The sequence below is a fragment of the Ammospiza caudacuta genome, chromosome 18, assembly GCF_027887145.1.
Source record: "Ammospiza caudacuta isolate bAmmCau1 chromosome 18, bAmmCau1.pri, whole genome shotgun sequence".
Lineage (NCBI taxonomy): Eukaryota > Metazoa > Chordata > Aves > Passeriformes > Passerellidae > Ammospiza > Ammospiza caudacuta.
The window spans coordinates 3,011,835-3,035,853 of NC_080610.1; the positions used below are offsets into that span (position 1 = coordinate 3,011,835).

General features: G+C 51.6%; 1 protein-coding gene across 5 annotated transcripts in view; it reads right to left on the minus strand.

The window, feature by feature from the left end:
* The window catches only part of OSBP2 (oxysterol binding protein 2), a 106,091-nt gene that overhangs the window by 76,728 nt on the left and 5,344 nt on the right, over window positions 1–24,019 (minus strand). For 3 of the 5 annotated variants that reach the window (XR_009275461.1, XM_058816582.1, XM_058816581.1), the window contains exons 2-3: window positions 20,864–20,941; window positions 2,006–2,214 (exon numbers count right to left, since the gene is read on the minus strand). Coding sequence is in view for 4 of the 5 variants with exons in the window: in XM_058816582.1 (XP_058672565.1) it covers window positions 2,006–2,214; window positions 20,864–20,941 (287 nt within the window). In the remaining variant the exon portion in view is untranslated. The remainder of the gene's footprint in view (window positions 1–2,005; window positions 2,215–20,863; window positions 20,942–24,019) is intronic. The other 2 variants (XM_058816584.1, XM_058816583.1) reach the window with 1 other exon arrangement.

The window sequence follows — 24,019 nt, forward strand, 5'->3', positions numbered from 1 at the left end:
CAATGGCATGGCCAGCTGAAGGTGATCCCCTTTTGATGAACAACACCCTCTGCTTGCAGACAGCTCCATGGGTCAGAGCAGACCCTACAGCTTGGCAGAAGGGGCCAAAGAGGAGTTTTTAGGGTTTAAAATGTAACACAGTGTGGTAATGTAATGATTCTTATAGGCTGTATGGAAATGCTACAGGATTTGTATCCTGTACTAGATTGGTTAGTGAGAATCAGAATATTCAACACAGAAGAAGATTTATGGTATTGGAACAGGAACGTCGCTCTCTCACCCTCTTTACCCCACTCTTGCCTTCTCTCTCTTTCCCACTCTCTTTACTTCTCTCAGCCCTGCTCCAGCTGTGTTTGGCAGCTCCCAGCAGGGCCCTGCACCCAGGCCCTTTGCAATGAACCCCAAGTTCCTGACCTGGCTTCAGAGATGTCTCGTGTCTGTCCGTCCCCGCCATCCTACCCCTGGCACTCTCACAGAGCTGGAGGGCTCTGGCTGCCCAGGCTGCCCCATACCCGACCAGTTAAACGGCCGTTCCTGACTGGTTAAACCCCCACTCTTGACTGGTTAAATGCCCATACCTGACTGGTTAAATCCCTGTACCTGACTGGTTAAACCCCGTACCCAACTGGTAAGACCCTTGTACCTGACTGGTTAAATGTCGGTACCTGACTGGTTAAATCCCCGTTCCTGACTGGTTAAACCCCTATACCTGACTGGTTAAATCCCCACACCTGACCAGTTAAATCCCTGTTCCTGACTGGTTAAAGCCCCATACCCGACTGGTTAGACCCCCATACCTGACTGGTTAAATCCCCGTACCCGACTGGTTAGACCCCCATACCTGACTAGTTAAATGCCCATTCCTGACTGGTTAAATCCCCGTTCCTGACTGGTTAAATGCCTGTACCTGACCAGCTAAACCCCTGTGCCTGACTGGTTAAAGCCCTGTACCCAACTGGTTAAATGCCCATTCCTGACTGGTTAAACCCCATACCTGACTGGTTAAATGCCCATTCCTGACCAGTTAAATCCCCGTACCCGACTGGTTAAATGCCCATTTCTGACTGGTTAAATGCCCATTCCTGACCAGTTAAATCCCCATTCCTGACTGGTTTAATGCCCCTTCCTGACTGGTTAAATCCCTGTACCTGACTGGTTATATCCCTGTACCCGACTGGTTAAACCCCGTACCTGACTGGTAAGACCCTCGCACCCAACTGGTTAAATCCACATTCCTGCCTGGTTAAACTCCTGTGCCTGACCGGTTAAATCCCTGTTCCTGACCGGTTAAATGCCCATACCTGACTGGTTAAACCCCCGTACATGACTGGTTAAATCTCCGCTCCTGACCAGTTAAACCCCCGTTCCTGACTGGTTAAACGCCCATTCCTGACTGGTTAAACCCCTATACCAGACTGGTTAAACCCCCGTTCCTGACTGGTTAAATCCCCGTACCCGACTGGTTAAACCCCCATTCCTGACCGGTTAAACCCCCGTGCCTGGCTAGTTAAATCCCCATACCGGACTGGTTAAATGCTTGTACCCAACTAGTTAAATCCCCGTACCTGATTGGTTAAATCCCCATACCTGACTGGTTAAATCTCCATACCTGACTGGTTAAATCCCCATTCCTGACTGGTTAAATCCCTGTACCCGACTGGTTAAACCCCCATACGGGACCGGTTAAACTCCCGTTCCTGGCTGGTTAAATGCCAGTACCTGACTGGTTAAACCCCCGTTCCTGACTGATTAAACCCCTGTTCCCAACTGGTGAGAGCCCCGTACCTGACTGGTTAAACCCCTATACTTGACTGGTTAAATCCCTGTTCCTGACTGGTTAAACCACCGTTCCTGACTGGTTAAACCCCTATACTTGACTGGTTAAACGCCCGTTCCTGACCAGTTAAACACTCTTTCCGGACCGGTTAAATGCCCATACCTGACTGGTTAAACCCCCGTTTCTGACTGCTCCAACCCCCGTACATTACTGGATAAATCCCCATACCTGACTGGTTGTTGCGCATGCGGATGGCCTTGGCCTTGGCCAGCTCCAGGGCCGTGACCCAGCGCTGCCTCTCCACCTCTGAGTTGGCTTTCAGGTGGTAGGTCCTGCCCCCGTTGGACAGCACGATGTTGCACGAGTCCTCCGTGTCGATGTGGGCTGTGGACAGGTTGATGGTGCCCCGGCACGTGTGGGCCATCTCTGCCTGAGTCCTGCACGGGAACAGAGGGACAAGGAAGGGTCAGTGCTGCTGTACCTGACCCCAGAACACCTCCAAGGCACCCTCCTGCACAGCACAGACCTGCGGAGACATCCTGAGGCGGGCAGCACTCACATGCAATCCACTAAAGCTGGAAAAGGAGTGGTATTCACATGCCCTCTGAACAGAGATTTAGCTTTCTCAGGATTCTCCTGAGAGAAGCAGAGAAAAGGATGATCAAAACAAAATCTCATTTGCTGCTCCTGTGTTTGTGCCCATGTGGAATGTGTTCTGGAGATGGTTTACCCAAGGTGATTGCTTCATTGGATTCTGGTGATGGTGTTTTAGATTCATTGAGCAATTGGATCCACATGTGTGTGTCAGGACTTCCAGGCAGAGAGTCACAGGTTTTCTAGTTAGTTAGTGATAGTTCTTGTTAATGTAATATAGTTATAGAATAAATATAGTATAGTAAAGCAATTAATTAGCCTTCTGATATCATGGAGTTCTGAGCATCATTCTTCCCTGTGTCAGGGGATCTTCACAGCATCCAATAGAAAAGGCCCTCAGAGGAACAAGGGCAGGCTGAGGTGTTTAGATGGAACTCATTCCCTTGGAGGAGCAACACCCCATCATTCCTTACACATTCACATCCCATCGTGTCCACTGCTTCTAAAAGCGAAGTTCCAACTACACAACACCAGCTTTCTCATCTCATTTCCACTGCTGCTCTTCTCCTTTCTCCCAGCTGTCCCACCTCCAGAGTCCAGCACTCTGTGGCTCATTATACCCTCTCTGTTCCATCATTGTTTTTGTCCAAGTGTGCTCAGACCTCGTGGGTCCCAGCTCTGGGGTGGCAGCAGGAGCAGGGCAGTGCCCATGCCCTGAGCTGGCACTGCTGGGGCACCTCCAGGGCTGGGGCAGCTCTGGGACCCTCCTGACAGGAGAGACCTGGAGGGGCTGGAGCGTGTCCAGGGCAGGGAACGGAGCTGGGAAGGGGCTGGAGCCCCAGGAGAGGCTGAGGGAGCTGGGCAGGGGCTCAGCCTGGAGCAAAGGAGGCTCAGGGGGCCCTTGTGGCTCTGCACAGCTCCTGACAGGAGGGGACAGCCGGGGGGGTCGGGCTGTGCTCCAGGGAACAGGGACAGGAGCAGAGGGAACGGCCTCAGGCTGGGCCAGGACAGGGGCAGGGGGGATTTTGGGGAAATTTCTTCCTGGAAAGGGGGGTCAGGCACTGGCACAGCTGCCCAGAGCAGGGTTGGAGTCCCCATCCCTGCAGGGGTTGAACAGCCATGTGGATGTGGCACCTGGGGACATGGATTAGTGGTGGCCTTGCCAGTGGCAGGTTAATGGTTGACCTCAATGATCTCAGAGGGTTTTTCCAACCTCAGTGACTCTGTAACTCCACAAGAATATCAGAGCAGGGAGGCCTTAGAGGCACAGCCCAGAGCTGCTCTCACAAAGTGTTGGTGATCAAGCTCACCACAGGACAGAGATATGGGCCCTGCCAGTGAAGAATGGGCAGCACTCCAGGGATACCCACTGCCAACCTGACTCCTGAGGCTGCTTGGTACACAGAGGAGGCCACTCTGCCTGACCAGGAACTGAAAATCTCCAAACCCCCAAACATCTCAAGGACATCTCTCACCTGCTCAGTGGGACAGATTTATGCCAGGGCCATATCCAAGCCTGACATGAGGACATGAAATCCTCCTGGTGCCTCCTTAAGACCGACAGTTCGTGCCTCTCAGCACCACAGGGCAAGTTCAGAGCCAGTGCACAGTGTGGTTAACCTTTCTGCAGGGCTGAGTTGGCCCCAAAGGAATCAAGCCCCGATTTTCATTCCTAAGTCATCCCTTCACACTGCAGCACGTACTGTGCTCCCAGGAGGGATCCCTTCCCACCTTGAGAGAGGTGCTAAAATCATCTTTCCTCCACAAAGCAAAGGTCCCCAAGGTGACTGCACTAAATCAGCTGCAGACACTCAGAGCCTCACTCTCCCACCCAGGGAAACAGAGATGTTGCTCTCCCAGCTCCCCTCCCGAGCCAATCTGCATGGGAAATCAACTCCTATCAATCAGCACCCACACACGAGGCAGGCACCTGACCCAGCCTGGAGCCAACCTCCTGTGCCCAGAGCTGGGGAAAGGAGCAGAGGTGCCCTTCAGAGCCCTCGTGGTCAGCTGGATCCGCTCATTCAGGCTGGCACTGGGCTCTGCTGTAACCTGATCCTGCAGATCCCAGCTCTGCCCTTCCTGCAGCACTGGCAGCGCTGTGTTTGGAGAGTTTAACCTGGCTGGGGGTTAAACCTGAGCGCCCAGAGGTGGAGGCAGCCAAACCTCTGGGATTTTTTAGCTCTGCGAGGGAGCAAAACCCGCCGGGATTCGCCCTCGGAGCGCCAGAATTAGAGCTGTGCATGGGGGAATGACAGCCTTGGAGAGTCCTGGCCAGGACACAGCAGAGGGAAAAAATATCCCGAAATACCACGGGGAGGACTAAAGCACCCACCTACCCAGCCAGGGGATGGCAAACATCATCACATCAACATCAATGTGTCCCTCTTGCCAGCAGCAGGATCCCAAAGCACCAGGACACACTCCATGGAAACCTTGAGTGATCAGCCCAAGGCAATGCTGCCCAGCCAGGACACACCAGGGAGAAAAAATATCCCAAAATACCACAGGGAGGATGAAAGCACCCAGCCACCCAGCCAGGGGATGGCAAACATCATATCAACATCAGTGTGTCCCTTTTGCCAGCAGCAGGATCCCAAAGCACCAGGACACACTCCATGGAAACCTTGAGTGATCAGCCCTGCCCAGCCCAGGCACTCAGTTCCACACAGAGCAGGGCAGGAACCACAGACAGATTCATGGCTGACCCCAAAATCAGGCTTGTGGCAACACCAGTGCTGTTGTGGATGTGCTAAGATCATCAGAGAGGAGGTTCCTTACTCTAAAACCAGTGATATTTTTACCACGATGTCAGCAAGACCCCATCTCAGCTGTCCAACCTCCTCTGGAGGCACAGGCCCCAACTCCCAGGTGGATTTTGTCCAAGCCAGCACATGCTGCTGCTCTGAATATATATTTTCCTCTTTTATTTCAACAGAATAATAGGAATTTCAGACTGGTGAAAATTCTGGCATCTCCATCACCCACCCTTACTCACCAGCCCAGCACAGCTCTTGTATCACAGCCACTCACAATGACAGGTTTTGCAAAAATCTTGAAAGATTTTCTTTTTAAAATATTATTTATAGCATTTCTCCTTTTTTTTTTGACTGATAAAGCTGCTTCAGCTCCTTAACACCATAAATCTAAACACAGAGAGTTTGACAAGACAATCTGCAGCATCAGTTCCTTAAAAGGGCTTCAGTCTAAAACTCTTGGAGTCTGATTTTCAGTGACTTGGATTCTACAGCCTGACAGAGCAGCTACAACACTGCAGTGCCATAAAAGAGCAGCAAATTATAATTTAAAGACCTGCTTTGTACTGCTGAAGGGACACTTGAGCTCCAGGAGGCTGCTCAGCATGCCAGGGCTGTGCAAGAGAAAGATGCTCCCAATTTTTAACAGCTGTACCAAATCTCCCTGGATTTAAACAACAAATCTCCCTGCAAGGGCTCACAGGACAGCTTTATCTACAGAACAAAGAGAAGAAGGTGAAAAGGGAGATAATGAAATGTTTTTTGCCTGCCAGCTCCACAGCTGTGGTTTTGGTGATACCCCAACAGCCAAAGGTTGAGCTCTGGATGCTGCTGGGAAGATGCTGCTGACACAAGATCTGTAATTAAAACTGTATGGCTCTGCTGGAAGCTAACAGGGCACAGCAAGGAATGAACAAGCCAAGCTCACACTCTGCTCCCAACACTTAACCAGCACAAGGGATGCCTGTGGAATTTCTCTGAAGAATTTTCTTTCTACCAGCAAGGCTCTGCACCATTCTGGGTAGCCTTGTCCCTCCTAAAACTCAGCTTCTTGTCTGACAGCTCCAACAGCATCAGGCAGAGGAACCTAGCAGGGAACTGAGACCTTCCCCATGTCCCAGGCACAGCAGAATTCCAGCCTGAGCATCCTCAGGGAGCTCCCAGCAGCCCAGCCCTGGGACCAGAGCATTCCTGCAGTCCTGGAAACCCAACCAGATCATTCTTGCAGTCCTGGAAACCCAACCAGAGCATTCCTGCAGTCCTGGAAACCCAACCAGAGCATTCCTGCAATCCTGAAAGCCGAACCAGAGCATTCCTGCAATCCTGGAAGCCCAACCAGAGCATTCCTGCAATCCTGGAAGCCCAACCAGAGCATTCCTGCAATCCTGGAAGCCCAACAGCTGCCCCAGTTGAGCCAAGCAGGGCAGGAGTGACACCTGGAGGGACAGGTGACTTTGTGACATTCTGTCCTGGCTGGAAGCATCCAGCATCATGAGGGGAACAGAAACACTCAGGGTAGTGAGGGACAGGTCTTCAAACTGGATTATCCACCTGAAACCCAGCAGGGAGCCACACAAACACTGAGCTGAGGGTGCCCTTCAAAGCTGGCAAGGGCAGACTCCAGTATCACCCATGCTCTAAGGCACTTCCACAGGGAAATCCAATCACATTTGAAGTTATTTCCTGAAATATGTTCACACTCTCATCCTGCAGATTTTCTTGATCATCTCAAAACCACTGCTTTGCTGTAAGCCTCAGAAATCAGCACACCTGATTCTACATCACAGAATCATGGAATGGTTTGGGTTGGAAGGAACCTTAAAGCCCATCCAGTGCCACCCCTGCCATGGCAGGGACACCTCCCACTGTCCCAGGGTGTCCCAGCCCCAGTGTCCAGCCTGGCCTTGGGCACTGCCAGGGATCCAGGGGCAGCCACAGCTGCTCTGGGCACCCTGTGCCAGGGCCTGCCCACCCTCCCAGGGAACAATTCCCAATTCCCAATATCCCACCCAGCCCTGCCCTCTGGCACTGGGAGCCATTCCCTGTGTCCTGTCCCTCCATCCCTTGTCCCCAGTCCCTCTCCAGCTCTCCTGGAGCCCCTTCAGGCCCTGCAAGGGGCTCTGAGCTCTCCCTGGAGCCTTCTCCTCTCCAGGTGAGCACCCCCAGCTCTCCCAGCCTGTCCACAGGATCTCAAACACTGAATTCCCATCTTATCAGTGTTTCCTGCTGTAAATGTAGGTCAGGCTCACACTCAGCCACCTCCCCAGGACAGGCTCAGAGAAGCACAAGGTGAGCAGGAGAGACTCCTAAAGGAGGTTTTGTCTTCCTTATCCCAGTGTATCCTTCACCCTGGGCTTTCACTCCCTGCTGTTACACCACAACCAGTGAAATCTGGGCACTGAGGGGTTCAGAGGCTGCATCTGAATCCCCAGGCCACACACTCCAGGGACTTCTCCCCAGAGTTATCCAGGAGCCAGCACAGCTCATGAGCAGCCTCTGACCCAGCCTTCTCCTGGGAAAGCAGCAACAAGTGCTCCAACAGGGACCTTGCAGGGATCTCTGGAACAGCAGGAGGCACCAGCAGCCACAGCAGAGCATGTGCAGGGCACCACTGAGCTCCCTGGACACTGCTCACCCAGCAAGCATTTCCTCATTTAAACAGCATTTACAGAGAAATCTCCTGCTGTTGCTGCACAGTCTCAGGAGGTTTTCCTTGCCTTACATTTGTTTTCCAAGGAAGTTTTGCTGTCCAAATTTGAGGGGTGAGTGTAGATCCATGAACAGCCTGCCCTGCATGACCAGACAGGTTCTTGCAGGTGCCACCCTTCAGGTGGATGGGACAGCACAGGGGCAGGGCCAGCAGGGATGCTCCCAGCTCCTCCTCCCTCAGGCAGCCTCAAGGAGAAAATAAGAAACATCTGAAGAGTTTGAAAAGGAAAAGGCACAAAGTTTCAGGGAAGAGAGTGAAATTGTTTGTGGTTGGGGGTGGGTTTGAGTCTCTGGTTGAGAGGTACAGAGACACCACAGCAACATTTGTCACTACCCACGTGGGATGGAGCTGGACACCAACCCCAGGTTCATCCTGGAGCTGGCAGATGCACACACTGAGGGACTTTCCCAGCACCACGCTGTATTTGCAGCTCAGAAACACTTCTGGCTGCCAGATCTCAACAGAATTACAAATCCAGGCTCCTGAACTGCTGCAGATCACACCCAAAACCCAATCCAAGACAGCCAGGAGCAACAAACAGCACAAACCAGAGCACAAACCCAACAGCTTCATAGGACAGACAGGAGCCTCAGACAAGGGCCCAGGAAGAGAAAGGGAATGGCTTCCCATGGACAGGGGCAGGATTAGATGGGATATTGGGAAGGAATCTCTCCTGGGAGGGTGGGCAGGCCCTGGCACAGAGAATCTGGGGCTGCCCCTGGATCCCTGGCAGTGCCCAAGGCTGGATGGGGCTTGGAGCAGCCTGGGACAGTGGAAGGTGTCCCTGCCCAGCACAGGGGGTGGAACAAGATGATATTTAAAGTTCCATCCACCCCAATCTGTGACACCCTTGCTGCTTCTTACACCACTGCCCTCTCCAGACTCAGCGATTAAGACCTGTTTTTTTTCTACTGTTTATTTTATGGATTAAGTAGAAACCAGTTTGTAAAAATTCATTTCTTCATCATACTGGAAAATATGGTAACATTAAGGGCTCTGCAGCCTTAGAGGAATATTTATACCCATGGCCAAGTGGGAAATGCCCTTTGGAGTCAGGTGCAAGGACTGCTGCAGGCAGAGGGAAGGAGAGAAATCAAGGCCAGGGAACAAACCAGGCAGAATTGGACAATTCAGTAGCTGGGACAGGATTTGATTTCCTTCCCAAGCACAAAGGATGCCACAGCCCTGAGTCCCTGCTGTGCCTGAGCAGCACAAGGATTTCCATGCAGAATTCAGAGCCTTGCACCTGGGTTAGGCTGAGCTCTCCCTTTGCCCACAGCATTCCCCCAGGGCTCAGGGACAGGAGCTGCTCTGCCCATTGCTCACTGCCAACAAAGGGCTCTTGTGCCACCACCCCCTCCCAGCAGCAACAACAGCTCCCTCACGGCTCAGCTGCCACTCCCAGAGCATCCATGCCCACATCTGGTGTTTGAGTTCCCTGTCACCCCCACCCCACACTCCAGCCTTGAAATATCAGACACAACGAGCCTCCCTGCACAAGGGCTCCAAGGCAAAACTCCCAATAAACTGACATTTCCCAATAAACTGAGATTTCCCATTTGTTCAGGTTTTGGGGCTATAAAGCCAGTGAAATCTCTGCTTCCCTTTTAGGCATGAGAAATCCTAAAAAGCACTTGAATTTGAGCTCACATGCCTGAAGTCAGGGCACGGGACACTGAAACCAAACCTCTTGGGGTTATTACTCTCCACAGGTTCAAGGAAAAAGGGAGTTTATGGCAGCTCAATCCCAGAACTCAAATCCCCAAGGGGATGCAGGCCTGTGGCTCCAGAGGTATTTTCCCAGCAAGTTCAGCACACCACAGCTGGTTCAGCAGGGCTCTCACAAACCACAAGCTCCATGTGACAAACAGCTCAGATATTCCCTCTGCTTCCTCTTTTTGCCTTCCCCAAAACCAAGGAAGCACAAACCAACCCCAAACAAGCACATGGCAAGTGTTGGGCTGAGATTGCTGTAAAAACACACGATTTTAGATCTGTTTAAAGGCCAACTAATCTGTAACTGGCTGCAGTCAGGATGAGCATGGATTGGGAATGATCAGGGCTGAGGGAAAGCCTGCAATCCTGGCTGCAACCCTGGCTGCAACCCTGGCTGCAACCCTGGCTGCAATCCTGGCTATTTGCAACCCTCACCAGCCAGAGGGATGTCTGCAGCTCAGGATCATGGAAATATCCCCCACAACCTATCCTGCAGCTTCCCAAGCTGGTTCCAGGACAAATCCCTGCCCACAATGGGACCAAAGAGCCTCAGCAACACCACCCAGGCAAGGATTTAAGGAAGGTTTGGCCATACAGCTCTTCTGTAAGCAAGCAATAAGCACAGCAGTCTGGAATTCACACTCCTTTCTCCACCTTCATTTGGCTGCAATACCCACCCCAGCAAAGGAGGAGCCTGGAAAATCCTTCTGCTCCAGATCATTCACAAACAGCTCTTGTCTGTCTGTGCTTCAGAGAGGGAAAAAACTCCAGAGGAGCTCAGGACAGGCAATTTGTCAGACAAATTCCCTCAGTGCCACAGTGCAGGGTCACAGACATCTTTTATGAAAAATCCTTTCTTCAAGATTTTTTCTCCTGAGAAGCTGAGAGGCCTCAGGAACAAAATGTAAACAATGATTATCTGCTGCTGTGGAATGCAACAGGTGCATCTGTGATTGGTGTCATGTGGTTGTTTCTAATTAATGGCCAATCACAGTCAGCTGGCTTGGACTCTGTCTGAGACAGAAGCTTTTGTTATCATTCTTTCTTTTTCTATTCTTAGCTTAGCTAGCCTCCTGATGAAATCCTTTATTCTATTCTTTTAGTATAGTTTTAATATGGTATATATAATAAAATAATAAATCAGTCTTTTGAAACATGGAGTCATCTCTTCCCTCATCCTCAGACCCCTGTGAACACCATCACAGTTCAGGACCTGGCAGTGCCTGCTGGGAAGGTTCCATCCCACGAGGATGGGACACTTTGCCAACGCCAGCACTTCCTACTCGGAAATCTCTTGCTGTGAGAGTTCCATGAGAACACTCCCTGCTGGGGAAGTGCACGGCTGTGAGAACGTGCTCAGGGCAGGAAAACCACCACAGCCCAGCTGAAAGGGCTCTGCAAACAACACCCAGGCTACCCCTCACCTCTTCTCCTAAATAAAATCAGGGTGAGCTGCTGGGTGGCTGAGGAGCAGAGAGCAAGCTCCTCCCAATACACAACATATCCGAGCTGGGTGCCAAGCACAGGGGCTCATTTCCTGAAAACCTGTGTAAAACCTGCAAAAATGCACTCAGACCTCAAAATACTTTCCATGCCACAATCAGAATCACAGCAAAAGGCACAGTTCCCTTCCTCTTGTTCCTCAATGCTGTTTCTGCAGCACTCCCACCGACAAGACTCCCACCCCAAACACAAAGATACTCTGAAGTCAGCCCATCCTGCTGCACACCTCTGGGATTGCCTTTTATCCCACATTTCTGCCTCTCTCATGTGCATGCTGCAAGTTTTCTGCCAGGACACCTCAGCATTGGCCAGGAGATAAACTAAGCCATAGTGCAGGTCAGCAGATATGGTCGGCAAAGAGGGTTTGTGTCCGAGTTTTTATGAAAACAAAACAAAACAAAAGCAAACACAAAAGATAATGTTAAAATAATTTACGGGGAAGCACTCCCACTCCTCCCAGCACACGGTGCTATCTCCTCTGCACCTCTGGAGAGGCTGGTGTGGCCCTGGCTGATAAGGGTATCAGCCCTGCAAACACAGGCACCCGAGCAGCTCCAGGAGGCACTGACTGGTTTGGGGCTTCACCTGCTCCACCATGCCCCAGCTCTGCAGGGCACAGCTCCCTGAGCTGCTGTGACCCCAGCCCTGCTCCCACCCAACTGCTGCAGCTCCCCAAAAAGGGCTCTCACTCCTTCCCTTCCTGCAGGGCAGAATGAAAGGAACTCGGCGTGGGAAAAGCATCTCAGGACATGAGCAGAAGGAAAGGCTCTAAGAGCGTGTCCTTGGTGGCAGCTGGACTGCAGCTGACCCAGCACAGGGACACCGGTGTCCGTCACAGCCCAGAAACCAAACCAGCAGCTCAGCAGCTTCAGCAAAGCCCGAGCCAGGATTTGGGTATGGAGCTGGGAATGGTTCCTAGAACCAGGCTGTGCTCATGGAGCTGGGAATGGGGCAGGAGCCAGGCTCTGGGCACAGAGCTGGGAATGGGCTGCAGAGCCAGGATGCAAGCATGGAGCTGGGAATGGTTCCTAGAACCAGGATGCAAACATGGAGCTGGGAATGGTTCCTAGAGCCAGAATCCAAGCATGGAGCTGGGAATGGCTGTGGGGAGCTGGGAATGGCTGTGGGAGCCAGGCTCTGGGCATGGAGTTGGGAATGGTGCAGGAGCCAGGCTCTGGGCATGGAGTTGGGAATGGTGCTGGAGCCAGGCTCTGGGCATGGAGCTGGGAATGGTGCAGGAGCCAGGCTCTGCTCATGGAGCTGGGAATGGCTGTGGGGAGTCAAGATCTGTACATGGAGCTTCCAAAAACACCAGAGGAAGCCCCTCCAGTCCCCCCAGTTTTTTGTTTTCCTTAGTTTCCAAACTAAAATTCCAAAGATCCCAAGATGTGGAATCCCATTAAGACTTTCAGCTGCTCATCACATCAGTCATGGAAGGTCTGCTCCAGGTCTCACCACCTCCACAGCCAGCAGGATAATCCAAAACCTGGACCAGGCCTGACTCACAAGCTCGGTGGTTCATTTTTAAGCAAGAACAAAAAAAGAGTGACCACACACAAGTTCATTTGACAAATGCTCTTTACTACACAAGAAATAAATGCACTGCAGCAGATGAGAGCCTCAAGCAGTCATTTTTCTCATTACAGCCTCTGCTTTCAAGTTTGTACTGGTGCTTCAGCCCTTGGGAGTTGTGTTAAATGATCAGCATAAAGATCAGCCACAGTCAACTCGTGTTTATCTTTTCTCACCACCACAGCCAAGGACATAATAGCACACAGGGCACACAGAGTCAACATTAAAACCCCATTTTTACTCCTATCCCATTAATTCCTATCTCATTTACAATATTCAGACTGGCTAAAAAATCCTGGTTTTCCAGACTACAGACTTTAGGGATGTATTTGCTTCGAGCACAAGACTTATCCCACCTTTCAGAGATTGAGGGTGGGTAGAAAAGTTCACCCCCAAGAATTTTTCCATGCTGCAAGCATCTCTCTTTTCTGCAAGTTACTGTCAATGTTAATGTTTTCAGTACCCAATAAATTTCCCTCAGAGACAGCACATGAGATACAGTTTGTGACCTCAAACATCACTCTAAAATCATCACACTCCTGACTTTTGCCAGCTTTCAAACAAGGCTCAGTTCTAGCCCAGGATGTCTGTGTGGATGAGATCTTCCTTAGGGATACACATCTAGATGCAGAATCTCCTTCTGGATGAAATATTCCTTGAGGAGAGATATCTGGATGCAAAGCCCACATGGTTGCATAAATATATATTTTCCTCTATTTTAAGGCATGAGAAAAAAGATAAAACTTCGTATCTAAAAGCTGAACTGTTGTTTCTCAGCCCTGGACTATGAAATCCTCAGTTCAACAAGCACTTTGCTACAGGTTTATGTGGAGGAAGGTTCCAGGAGTGTGTCCAGGGCAGACATGGAGAGAGGTTCCTTCAGCTCCATCTTCTCCCTGAACAGGACACACAGCTGCCTCTGCCCAAGGCAAACACCCAACAGCAGCAGCTTCTGCAGCCTCCTGTGACCAGCCACAGGTTTACTCTGTGGTAAATCCATGCTCAGCTCCACAATCAGCACATCCTGCTGCTGGGAGCAGCCACCCTGGGGCAGTGGAGGCAGCTGCCTGCTTCCAGGAATCACTGCCTGAGAGCAGGAGGAGGGGAATGAACTTTACTGCATACAAGGTGTCTCCATGACCTCCACTGCCCAGGAAAGCAGCAGCTGATCCTTGCAGGACACGTTCCTGAGGAGTCCTGAGGTCAGCAATCCTGGGAAGAGCAGGTTTCCTCTAAGAGGGGAGCAAACAGAGGGAAATGCAAGCAGCACAGCAAACCCTGTCAGCAGTGTGAGCAAGGGGCAGTGTGGCACAGTGCAAGACCTTTCCCATCCCTTACAACACCGCTCATAAAATAAAATATGTTGGCAGCCAGGATTGCAGATGCTGGAGATGCCAAGAGCTTGATTTAAAACAGAAATCAAGAGTTAACCACTTACTGGGCCATGACTGGGGCTGAGGGTGCTTCTGGATCAAATCTGCAGGTGCCAAAGTGACTTTGGCCAACAGCTTGGGGACAGGCCTGGCACATCCCAGCTGCTTCCCTGTGACACCAAACATCTCCTGCACCGAGTCTCAGTGCCAGGACACAGGGAATGGCTCCCAGTGCCAGAGGGCAGGGATGGATGGGATACTGGGAATTGGGAATTGTTCCCATGAGGGTGTGAGGCCCTGGCACAGGGTGCCCAGAGCAGCTGGGGCTGCCCCTGGATCCCTGGCAGTGCCCAAGGCCAGGCTGGACATTGGGGCTGGAGCAGCCTGGGACAGTGGGAGGTGTCCCTGCCAGGGCAGGGGTGGACAAGATGCTATTTCAACTCCCTTCCAATCTAAACCATTCCATAAATCTCTAATCCAAGACATGCTCTGGGATCATTCAGGGCTGCACATTTTCTGCAAAAACCCTGCAGATATTGACTGTGGGTTACCAGGAACAGCCAAGAGGGAAGGCAAAGTCACTGACCTTCACAAGGGACAGCTCTCACACGCAGACAAGGATGAGTTGCAGCTTTCAGCCAATTTCCCAACTGCTCAGACCAGACTCTCTGTGTTATTTCAGTGCATTGTGTTGCAAGACAAGTTGTGTGGTGCAATAAATGCTCCGAGGTTTTAATGCAGGAACATTTCAGTTGTTTCAGCACAATCTGAGTCCTGCCCTTCACTCTCACCCCTGTGTGCTGCCCTGGCTGCAGCCAAGCCAGGCCATCCTCCCCCAGCACAGGACACCCTCACACCCCCACAACACCCAGCTGCCACCCCAGCCCTCTGCTCCACGCTGGAAATGTTCACATGCACAAAAGCAGCAGCAGCACTTCATCCAAAGCCACTCCTTCCCATTCCAGCACCACTCAGGGCAGCCAAGGGGCTCCTGCTGTACACACCAAGGCAAACAAGCAATCCACAGAATCATGGAATGGGTTGGAAGGGACTTTAAAACCCATCCAGTGCCCCTGCAATGGACAGGGTCACCTTCCACTGTCCCAGGCTGCTCCAAGCCCTGGCCTTGGGCACTGCCAGGGATCCAGGGACAGCCCCAGCTGCTCTGGACACCCTGCCAGGGCCTGCCCACCTCACAAGGACCAATCCCTTTTAATATCCAATCTAAATCTACTGTCTTCCAGCTTTAAGCCATTCCCTGTGTCCTGTCACTCCAGGCCCTTGTCTGAACTCCCTCTCCAGCTCTTTTGGAGCCTCTTTAGCTGCTGTTTTTTCATGAGAAGAACACCAATTTTACACATTGCTTGGCCAGGCAGCTCCACAACCCCCTCAGCTGCTCAGGCTCCTGGGAAGCAGCAGGATTGTGCCAGCAGATCCCAAAATCCCCCTGCAGCCCAGGCCCTGGTGCTCCACAGAGGACATTAAAGCCTCCATCCTGAGAGCTCGTGTCCAGCAGTTCCTGTCACAGGGACAGGGCTGGGAATGGTTTATTTTTAGCCCTCAGCATCTTTCATTTCCGTAGGAGCTGCATGCAATGCTCCCTTCCACAGAACACCTCCTCCCCTGCCTCTCCAACACTGCAAACCAGAGTGCTGGGACAGAACACAATGCAGGGCTCTGGCTGCTGAAAAGGACAAAGCCACCCGAGGAGGGGAGCAGAGGCACCACACACAGGCTGGGTGCTCTGCCAGGGCAGGAAACAAACAGGGAAAACAGGGAAAACAGGGAAAACAGGAGAAGCAGAGCCATGTGTGCCAGCAGGATCTGTGCAGTGATCCACACTCCCAGTGAGGTGTGAGACAACAAACAAACACCACAAGTGCAGCCAGCACCAGAAGCAATCCAACAACCCAGGGCTTTTCCACAGCTTTTCATCTTCTCCAGCCAACAGCAGGGATATGAATGCTGCTCTCCAGTTCTAAACTCCCACGTGGTGAAGAGCACCTACTTATATAATTTTTTACACAGATAAAAGGGCCAATCTTGGCCTAGAAGCCACTCTCTGCACCCATGAATGACTCCAGGCAGTGGCTCATGGCCTGTCTCTCCAGCAGGACCCTCAGCCCTGGGGGCTCACCCTGGCAGGTTCAGCAGCTGGAAGGACTCCACCAAAGACATGGGAAGTGTCCCAAGAGAGAAGGAAGAGCCCAGCTGAGCTGCAAAGAACAGAGCCCAGTGCTCAGCTGGTTTCCCCAGCAGGACTCAATGCAAGGGACAAATAAAGCTGTGACCATCCTCCTCCTCTCTTCCCAGGATCCACCAAACTCATTGAAAACTCTCTTTTTCTTTTTTACACAATTTTATTTCTTCAGTCTTCTACAGGAAGAAAAGCAGGTTTAAACTTTCAACTTTGTATCTATTTTTATGTTATCACAGATTTTAAAAAATGGCGTAAGAGGGGACAGAAGCCAGGCCACTGAAGGGAATTCTCCCATAGGAACATATTCCAGCAGCTGGATTTGAATGATCCTTGTGGGTCCCTTCCAAGTCAGGATATTCCACGACTCTGTGATGTGAAGGAGCACAGAGCAGTGAAAAGCAGCACAATGCCCTTTTCCCAAGTGAGGGAGCAGGATCACATCACATCCAGGCTCACTCAAGCTGAGCTGTTCTGACTCCAACACTTGCACAGGGGAGCAGATTCTTTTTATAGAGACCTGGCACGGCACAAACACTTCCATGAGGTCTGGGAAGGGATGAAGGGGCAGCAGCAGGATGTGTCCCCACAAAGTGCCACCATCACAGGACTGCTCTAATGCCACACAGGCACATCCCAAGTGCCTCTGCTGGTTTTACATCTGCAGTTCTATAAATAAACCATTTCGTAAATTAAGACTACACCTAATGGTGTAATGGTCTATTATATGGTAGAATGGCAATGATATATTTTGAACTTGGAAATTAAAGCTACATTAATGCTAACAGTGGAGTTTGTGTACCTGCCCCATGGGACAAAGGGCTCAGTATTTATTTCCTTTACAAACAGAAAACTCTAATTTCCTCTGTACCCACGAGGATGCCTCACTTCAGGGTAATGTCTGACTTAATATCGGTGTTTTAGCTACTTTACAAATTTGTCCTTCCTAAAACTACAGAAATTGTAAATCTTCAGGGAAACACCTTGAACCAAAGTGCCAACATTAACCTCACTACATTATGGCTGAAAGATTTAGGATTGCTCAGCCTGGAGAGGAGAAGGCTCCAGGGAGAGCTCAGAGCCCCTTGCAGGGCCTGAAGGGGCTCCAGGAGAGCTGGAGAGGGACTGGGGACAAGGGATGGAGGGACAGGACACAGGGAATGGCTCCCAGTGCCAGAGGGCAGGGCTGGATGGGATATTGGGAATTGGGAATTGTTCCCTGGCAGGGTGGGCAGGCCCTGGCACAGGGTGCCCATCCTGGATCCCTGGCAGTGCCCAAGGCCAGGCTGGACACTGGGGCTGGAGCAGCCTGGGACAGTGGGAGGTGTCCCTGCCATGGCAGGGGTGGCACTGGATGGGCTTTAAGGTCCTTTCCCACCCAGACCATTCCATGGTTCTATGATTGAAGATTTTGTTCCCTCCCCTGCCTGACCCTGTGACACCCCAGCCTGGCACCACAGCAGCTCCTCACCACGATCCCAGAGCTTCCTCCAATGCATCACTGCCTCCCTGCAGCATCCACAGGGACTCCTCAGCAAAGCTCTCAGCCTCCACTGCCTGCAGAACGTGACTCTCACAACCACTGAGCCTGTTCAGAGGTTGAGCACTTGGAAATCAATTGTACAAATCCTGATGGGATCAATCCCGTTCTCACAGTGTGGGCTCTGTGCTTAAATTAAGCTACAACATTCCAAAAATGGGGAATGTCAGCTATGGGCAGCCAGAGGTTTCATTCCTGCACTGCAAAGGCACCTCAGGGCTGCAGCTGTGCAGCAGAATTCAATCCCATCCAGCAATTACAGACCTTATCTGTGCTGAGATACAGAGCTGCAGCCTCTCAAGGCATTTACAAGTGACAATTCCAGGCTGGATGTCTGCAGCTGTAAGGGAGCCTGTTACAGAGCAACAAACACAAATTTCCACACCTCTACAAGTCAGCTTTCAAACTTAAAACTGCATTTCCAAGGAGCTTGCATGCATAGGTTTTTCTACTTTGAAGCAGAAATTTTTGCTTCTTTCCTGGTGGTGAAAAAGAAGGGGACAGAGAGGGAGAGGCAGATGCCTCACCCAGTGCACACTCAGTGTTTATCCACAAAAAAATCCAGGTTCCTGGGAAAACAGTTCCCATGCAGCACCCAGCTGGGACATCCCAGAGACTGCACAGACAAAAAAACCAGGAAAATTCCTGTCCATCAGCTCCTAAGCCAATCCCTAAAAGGATCAGAAGCACCACTGGGTCTTTGCCTCCCCAAGTGCTGCAGCAAAACACTGTACTTATAATGAGCTTTAACAGATAAAAGCCTGATAGAGGAGTAAAGCACAGATAATCCCATAAATTTGGTTTGCCAATCCTCAGGCTGTCCCAGGGTCAGGCAGCTCCTCCACCAACTCAGAGTGCCATGGAAGTGCAGGATGGTCTGTGAAAGAGCCTGAAGGATTCAGACACAGAAATCACCAGGGCTCCCCTGGCACTGACAGGACAAGGCTTTTCCTCATCCCTCATCAGCATCCAGAGCTGAAGGCAAAAAGTGTCACAAATAACCACAGAATGGTTCATGAAATGTGTCTGGGAGGCACCTCAGGTGCAGTGTCCTGCTCTGAGCATCCACCTCCAGACAAGGCTGCTCAGGACCCTGCCCATGGAACAGCCATGAACTCCCTGCACCTCTCCAGATCCCTGTCCCAGTGTTCAGTCTGAATAGTCCTCATTCCCAAGCCAGCACGTTTCCGTGTGTCCGTGCAGGATTTCCCACGTGCTGCCCTGTGTCTCACCCTGCCACGAGCAGAGCCAGGCTCTGTCCCCTCTCACACCCTCCACCATGGAGCTGTGGGGTCTCCTCTGCTCCAAGCACACTGAAGGCCCAGACAGGGCCCCCCAGGGCTGAGCAGAGGGGACAGTCCCTCCCCTCAACACTTCTGCTAACACAGCCAAAGCCACCGCTGACCTCTGCTCACTCCTGGTCACCTTTTTGTCCCCAGGGCTCCTCTGCAAAGCTGCTTCCAGCAGCAATGGCTCTGCTGAGCGTCACAGGGTTCTCACCACCTGCAGCTCCAGGGTGTCACAGTCCCTCTGAACTCCAGGCCTGTGGCCTCTCTGCTCCACTTGGCACCACCCAGAGCCGGGCTGGGAGGGCACTCACCCATTAATAACCACATTGCACAGCAAATACTGCAACTAATGAACTGTGCTCTTATCACAGCTACCAAAAACCAATCAAATTATACATACTCCTAATCAATGCCTGAGAGGATACAGCTAACCAGAGCACCACCAGCACCCCAGCTCCCAAAGGGAGCACTGCTGTCACAAACATCTTTTATGAAAAATCCTTTCCTTAGGGTTTTTCCTCCTGAGAAGCTGAGAAGCCTCAGGAACAAAATGTAAACAATGGTTATCTGCTGCTGTGGAATGCAACAGGTGCATCTGTGATTGATCTCATGGGGTTGTTTCTAATTAATGGCCAATCACAGTCAGCTGGCTCAGACAGAGAGTCTGAGGCAGCTGCCTTTGTTATTATTCTTCCTTCTCTATTCTTAGCTTAGCCAGCCTTCTGAGATGAAACTTTTCCTTCTATTCTTTTAGCATAGTTTTAATGTAATATATATCATAAAATAATAAATCAAGCCTTCTGTAACATGGAGTCAGATCTCCATCTCTTCCCTCATCCTAAGACCCCTGTGACCACCATTACACCCTGCATGTTGTGGACAATTCCAAGTGGGAGCTGACAGTGTGTCCTGTGTGCCACATGTAAATTATGCAGTATTAAATGATTACCACCTTTGTACCATCACAAAATGACTTTTAGTTTGAGCCCTCTTTTCCTCCTGTTTATAAAAGTTCCATTCCAGCAGAGAAGCAAAGCCAGGGAGCCTCAAGCAGACTCTCCCCAGCAGAGACCAGGAATGGAAAACTCTGCTGGGATAAAATAAAGCCATAGAGCAGTTCCACCTCACCACACACTATAAACCTGCAGTGCCTTCTGCTCCACAAACCCTGCTGGGAAACACCACAGTGGCAACTTGGGAATAATAAACAGCAGATAAACAGCACCCAGCATCAGTCACAGGAACGGGCATGCTTGGAAACAGAAAAGATGGAAGGTCTCAAGTCATCCAAGAACAAAGGATGGGGCTGCTGGAGAACACAGCCCTGACACCAGGCACCACCCAAGAGTTCCTGGACTCCTCCAAAAAGGCTTCAAACCAAAGGCTGAAACTTAACACAGAATCATGGAATTTCCTAAGCTGGAAGGGACCCACAGGGATCATCCAGTCCAACTTCTGGCTCTGCCCAGACACCCCAAACCCCACCCTGTCCATCCCTGGCAGTGCTGCCCAAAGGCTCCTGGAGCTCTGGCAGCCTCGGGGCCGTGCCCATTCCCTGGGCAGTGCCAGCACCCTCTGGGGGAGAACCTTGCCCTAAAATCCAACCTAAAATTCCCCTGACACACCTTCATGGACTCCTCACGAGCTGTGGGCACAGCTGCCACCCCCACCTGCTGCACAGCATCTCCACACCTCAAAGACAAAAATCTGCTTCTTTATTCTTATGGTCTCCACCCCTGCATAGTCCTGGAGAGGAGGGTCATGTCTGTGTCCCACAGCCATGAGCACATCCCAGTTATCCGTGTCCATGCTGCAGCCAAATCCACCCAAACTCACCCCATCTTCCGAACTGGCACCGGTGTATTTTTCAAGCGCTTCCAAGAAGAGCCACCACTCCTGACAGTTGCAGAAGACCTGAAAAAAAAAGTTGGTGGAACCACCCCTGTGCATTTCACAGGAAAAAAAGAAACTTCAAAAATCATGAAGATTTCCAGAGCTAGGGAATTAGTTGCCATGGATATTTGCTGCTGTGACAAATACTCTAATTCTGTGCTGGGGTGAGTGACAGCACAAAGCACCGAGTCAGCTGGGAACAAACAGCAACACGGCGAGGCTGGAACACAGCACACCCAGCCCCACGTCCCTGGAGGGAGCAGCCCTGAGGAAACCAACCATGGACCTCAACAGCACCAGCACCAGGAGGCCACATGGCTCCCCAAAGGAGCTTTGCTCCCATCCAGGCTACCCAGCCCTGCTGTCACACCCATGGCTGTGCCATGGCAAGGAGAGTTCACTGTTTGTGAGAGCCCACCCAGCCACAGTGTTAAGGTGTGTGTGCCAAACAACCAGCCTGAAGTGAGAAGATCTTACTCACAACAGTAATACACAACCAGCAGGCCCCAAGGACAACATTTTCCTGCTCTGTTTCTCATAAAGTTCCTAGAAGAAACCTGCTCTAGCTATTAACAACAGATTAACAATCACTGCTTTGTGTTAAAGAAGGAAAAGAGAAAGGCACTGACTCCCACTTTACCATATTTACCCCCACATGCATTGCAGAAGCTGCTTTAAACAGCCACGCGTGCCCAGCCAGTGCTCTCATCCAGAAAGATTTGGAGGATTAGGACTATTTTTAGGGAGTGAAGCACCTCCCCCTGAGTCACTGCAGGGACATACATCTATCCGGTCGTGATTCAAAGCAGAAATAGCCTTGAAGAGTTAGATAAAAATAAAAAAAAAAGCAAGGAAAGTGGATACTAACACAGCTTGGTGTGAAAGGAAGGGCAGGGAACACAGAGGTGACAAAGGGTTCGGGCACAGTCACCAGTGCTGACACAGCAGCAGCTCCATCAGTGTCACAATGAGACCTGTGAGCAGCTCCAGCCCACAGCGATGCTCACAGCATCACCTGGGGACAGCACAGGTACAAACCAGCCCTGCCAGCAGCCCTGGCTTGCAGAGGGGGAAGCGAATCCCAAGTGCCTGGAAGGGAACCAAAGAGAAGATTTGCTCCCATTTGTTCTGCTTCCATGGCAGAGCTGCGCTGACACGCAGTCCCACGCTCCCATCTGCATGTTTAATGGCAGCGTTGATCCGTTCACAGCCCGGGCTCAGCACCAGCCCTGCACTCACACTCACACTCAGGGCTGTGAGTGAGCACCACACTCACATCCAGCCCTGCACTCACACTCACACTCAGAGCTGTGAGTGAGCACCACACTCACATCCAGCCCTGCACTCACACTCACACTCAGGGCTGTGAGTGAGCACCACACTCACATCCAGCCCTGCACTCACACTCACACTCAGAGCTGTGAGTCAGCACCACACTCACATCCAGCCCTGCACTCACACTCAGAGCTGTGAGTGAGCACCACACTCACACCCAGCCCTGCACTCACACTCACACTCAGGGCTGTGAGTGAGCACCACACTCACACCCAGCCCTGCACTCACACTCAGAGCTGTGAGTGAGCACCACACTCACATCCAGCCCTGCACTCACACTCACACTCACGGCTGTGAGTGAGCACCACACTCACACCCAGCCCTGCACTCACACTCACACTCAGGGCTGTGAGTGAGCACCACACTCACACCCAGCCCTGCACTCACACTCACACTCAGAGCTGTGAGTGAGCACCACACTCACACCCAGCCCTGCACTCACACTCACACTCAGGGCTGAGTCAGCACCACACTCACACCCAGCCCTGCACTCACACTCACACTCAGGGCTGTGAGTGAGCACCACACTCACATCCAGCCCTGCACTCACACTCACACTCAGGGCTGTGAGTCAGCAGCACACTCACATCCAGCCCTGCACTCACACTCACACTCAGGGCTGTGAGTCAGCAGCACACTCACATCCAGCCCTGCACTCACACTCAGGGCTGAGTCAGCACCACACTCACACCCAGCCCTGCACTCACACTCACACTCAGGGCTGAGTCAGCACCACTGCCCCAGCACCACTGCCCTGCCCAGCACCATCCTCACATCCAGCCCTGCCCCAGCTCTCAGACACGGCAGTGTTGTGGCATGAATTATTAAACAAGCTTTTTGAGTGAAACAAACAAAGGCTGATGCAAAGTGTAGAAAGATCCCTGCCACGGTGCTGTAGGAACTGCTACAATAATTGAACAGTATAATGAGGAGCTGAAGGGATATTTAACACCTCCAGCCAGCTCAGGTTTGGAAGCACTATCTTATTTAGGGGTAAATCTCCAGGATGCTGCCTGCCCTCCTGATAGCAGGCTGGGACAGTTCACATTTCAGGGTGACAACCTGAGCTGTTGGCCATCAGCTGAACAGACCTGCAGGGAGCAGAGGGCTCTGATATCACTGATAACACTTCAGGCATATAACATTACCAGGCTGAGTTACCCAGCTACAACATTTGATACACAAGCACAAAATACAGAGAAGCTCAGGAGTCTGACCTGCTGCAGCATAACTCAACCTACAGAGAGTGAACATCGTGGTCATTGAGAGGTGAGCTCAGAGCTCATTGCACTGATTGGAAACTCCTTTTCAGGGGAAAATGAGGTGGGATACAAGGGATACTGCATGGAAAAGCACAGCAGGTTCCCCACAATACTCCTGACAAGAAGGATCAGCTCCTTCCCCAGTGACTCACTGTGGGTACAGAGGATGACAGGCCATACAAGCACCAACTTAAACCTGTAATTGGAGCAAGCCAAGTCAGAGCTGACTGCATATTTCCCTGGAAAAAGACAAGCAGGGGAGCTGCAGGAAGAGGCAGGTGATGCCAGTCACCTCTGCAGGCAAAGGACAGCTGGCCTGCTCCTGGAGCAACATGACAGCAGCTAGACCAAGGGTTTTCCAGGGCTGAGCACAGACAGTCCTGGAGCAGGAGCCAGTCCTCTGCTCCTAAAGGCCAGCACAGCCCCTGCTGTCCCACTCCAGCAGAGCTGAGGGAGCTCCAGCACCGTGGGGGAGAGTGCAGGGCTGGACAGTGACCCCTGC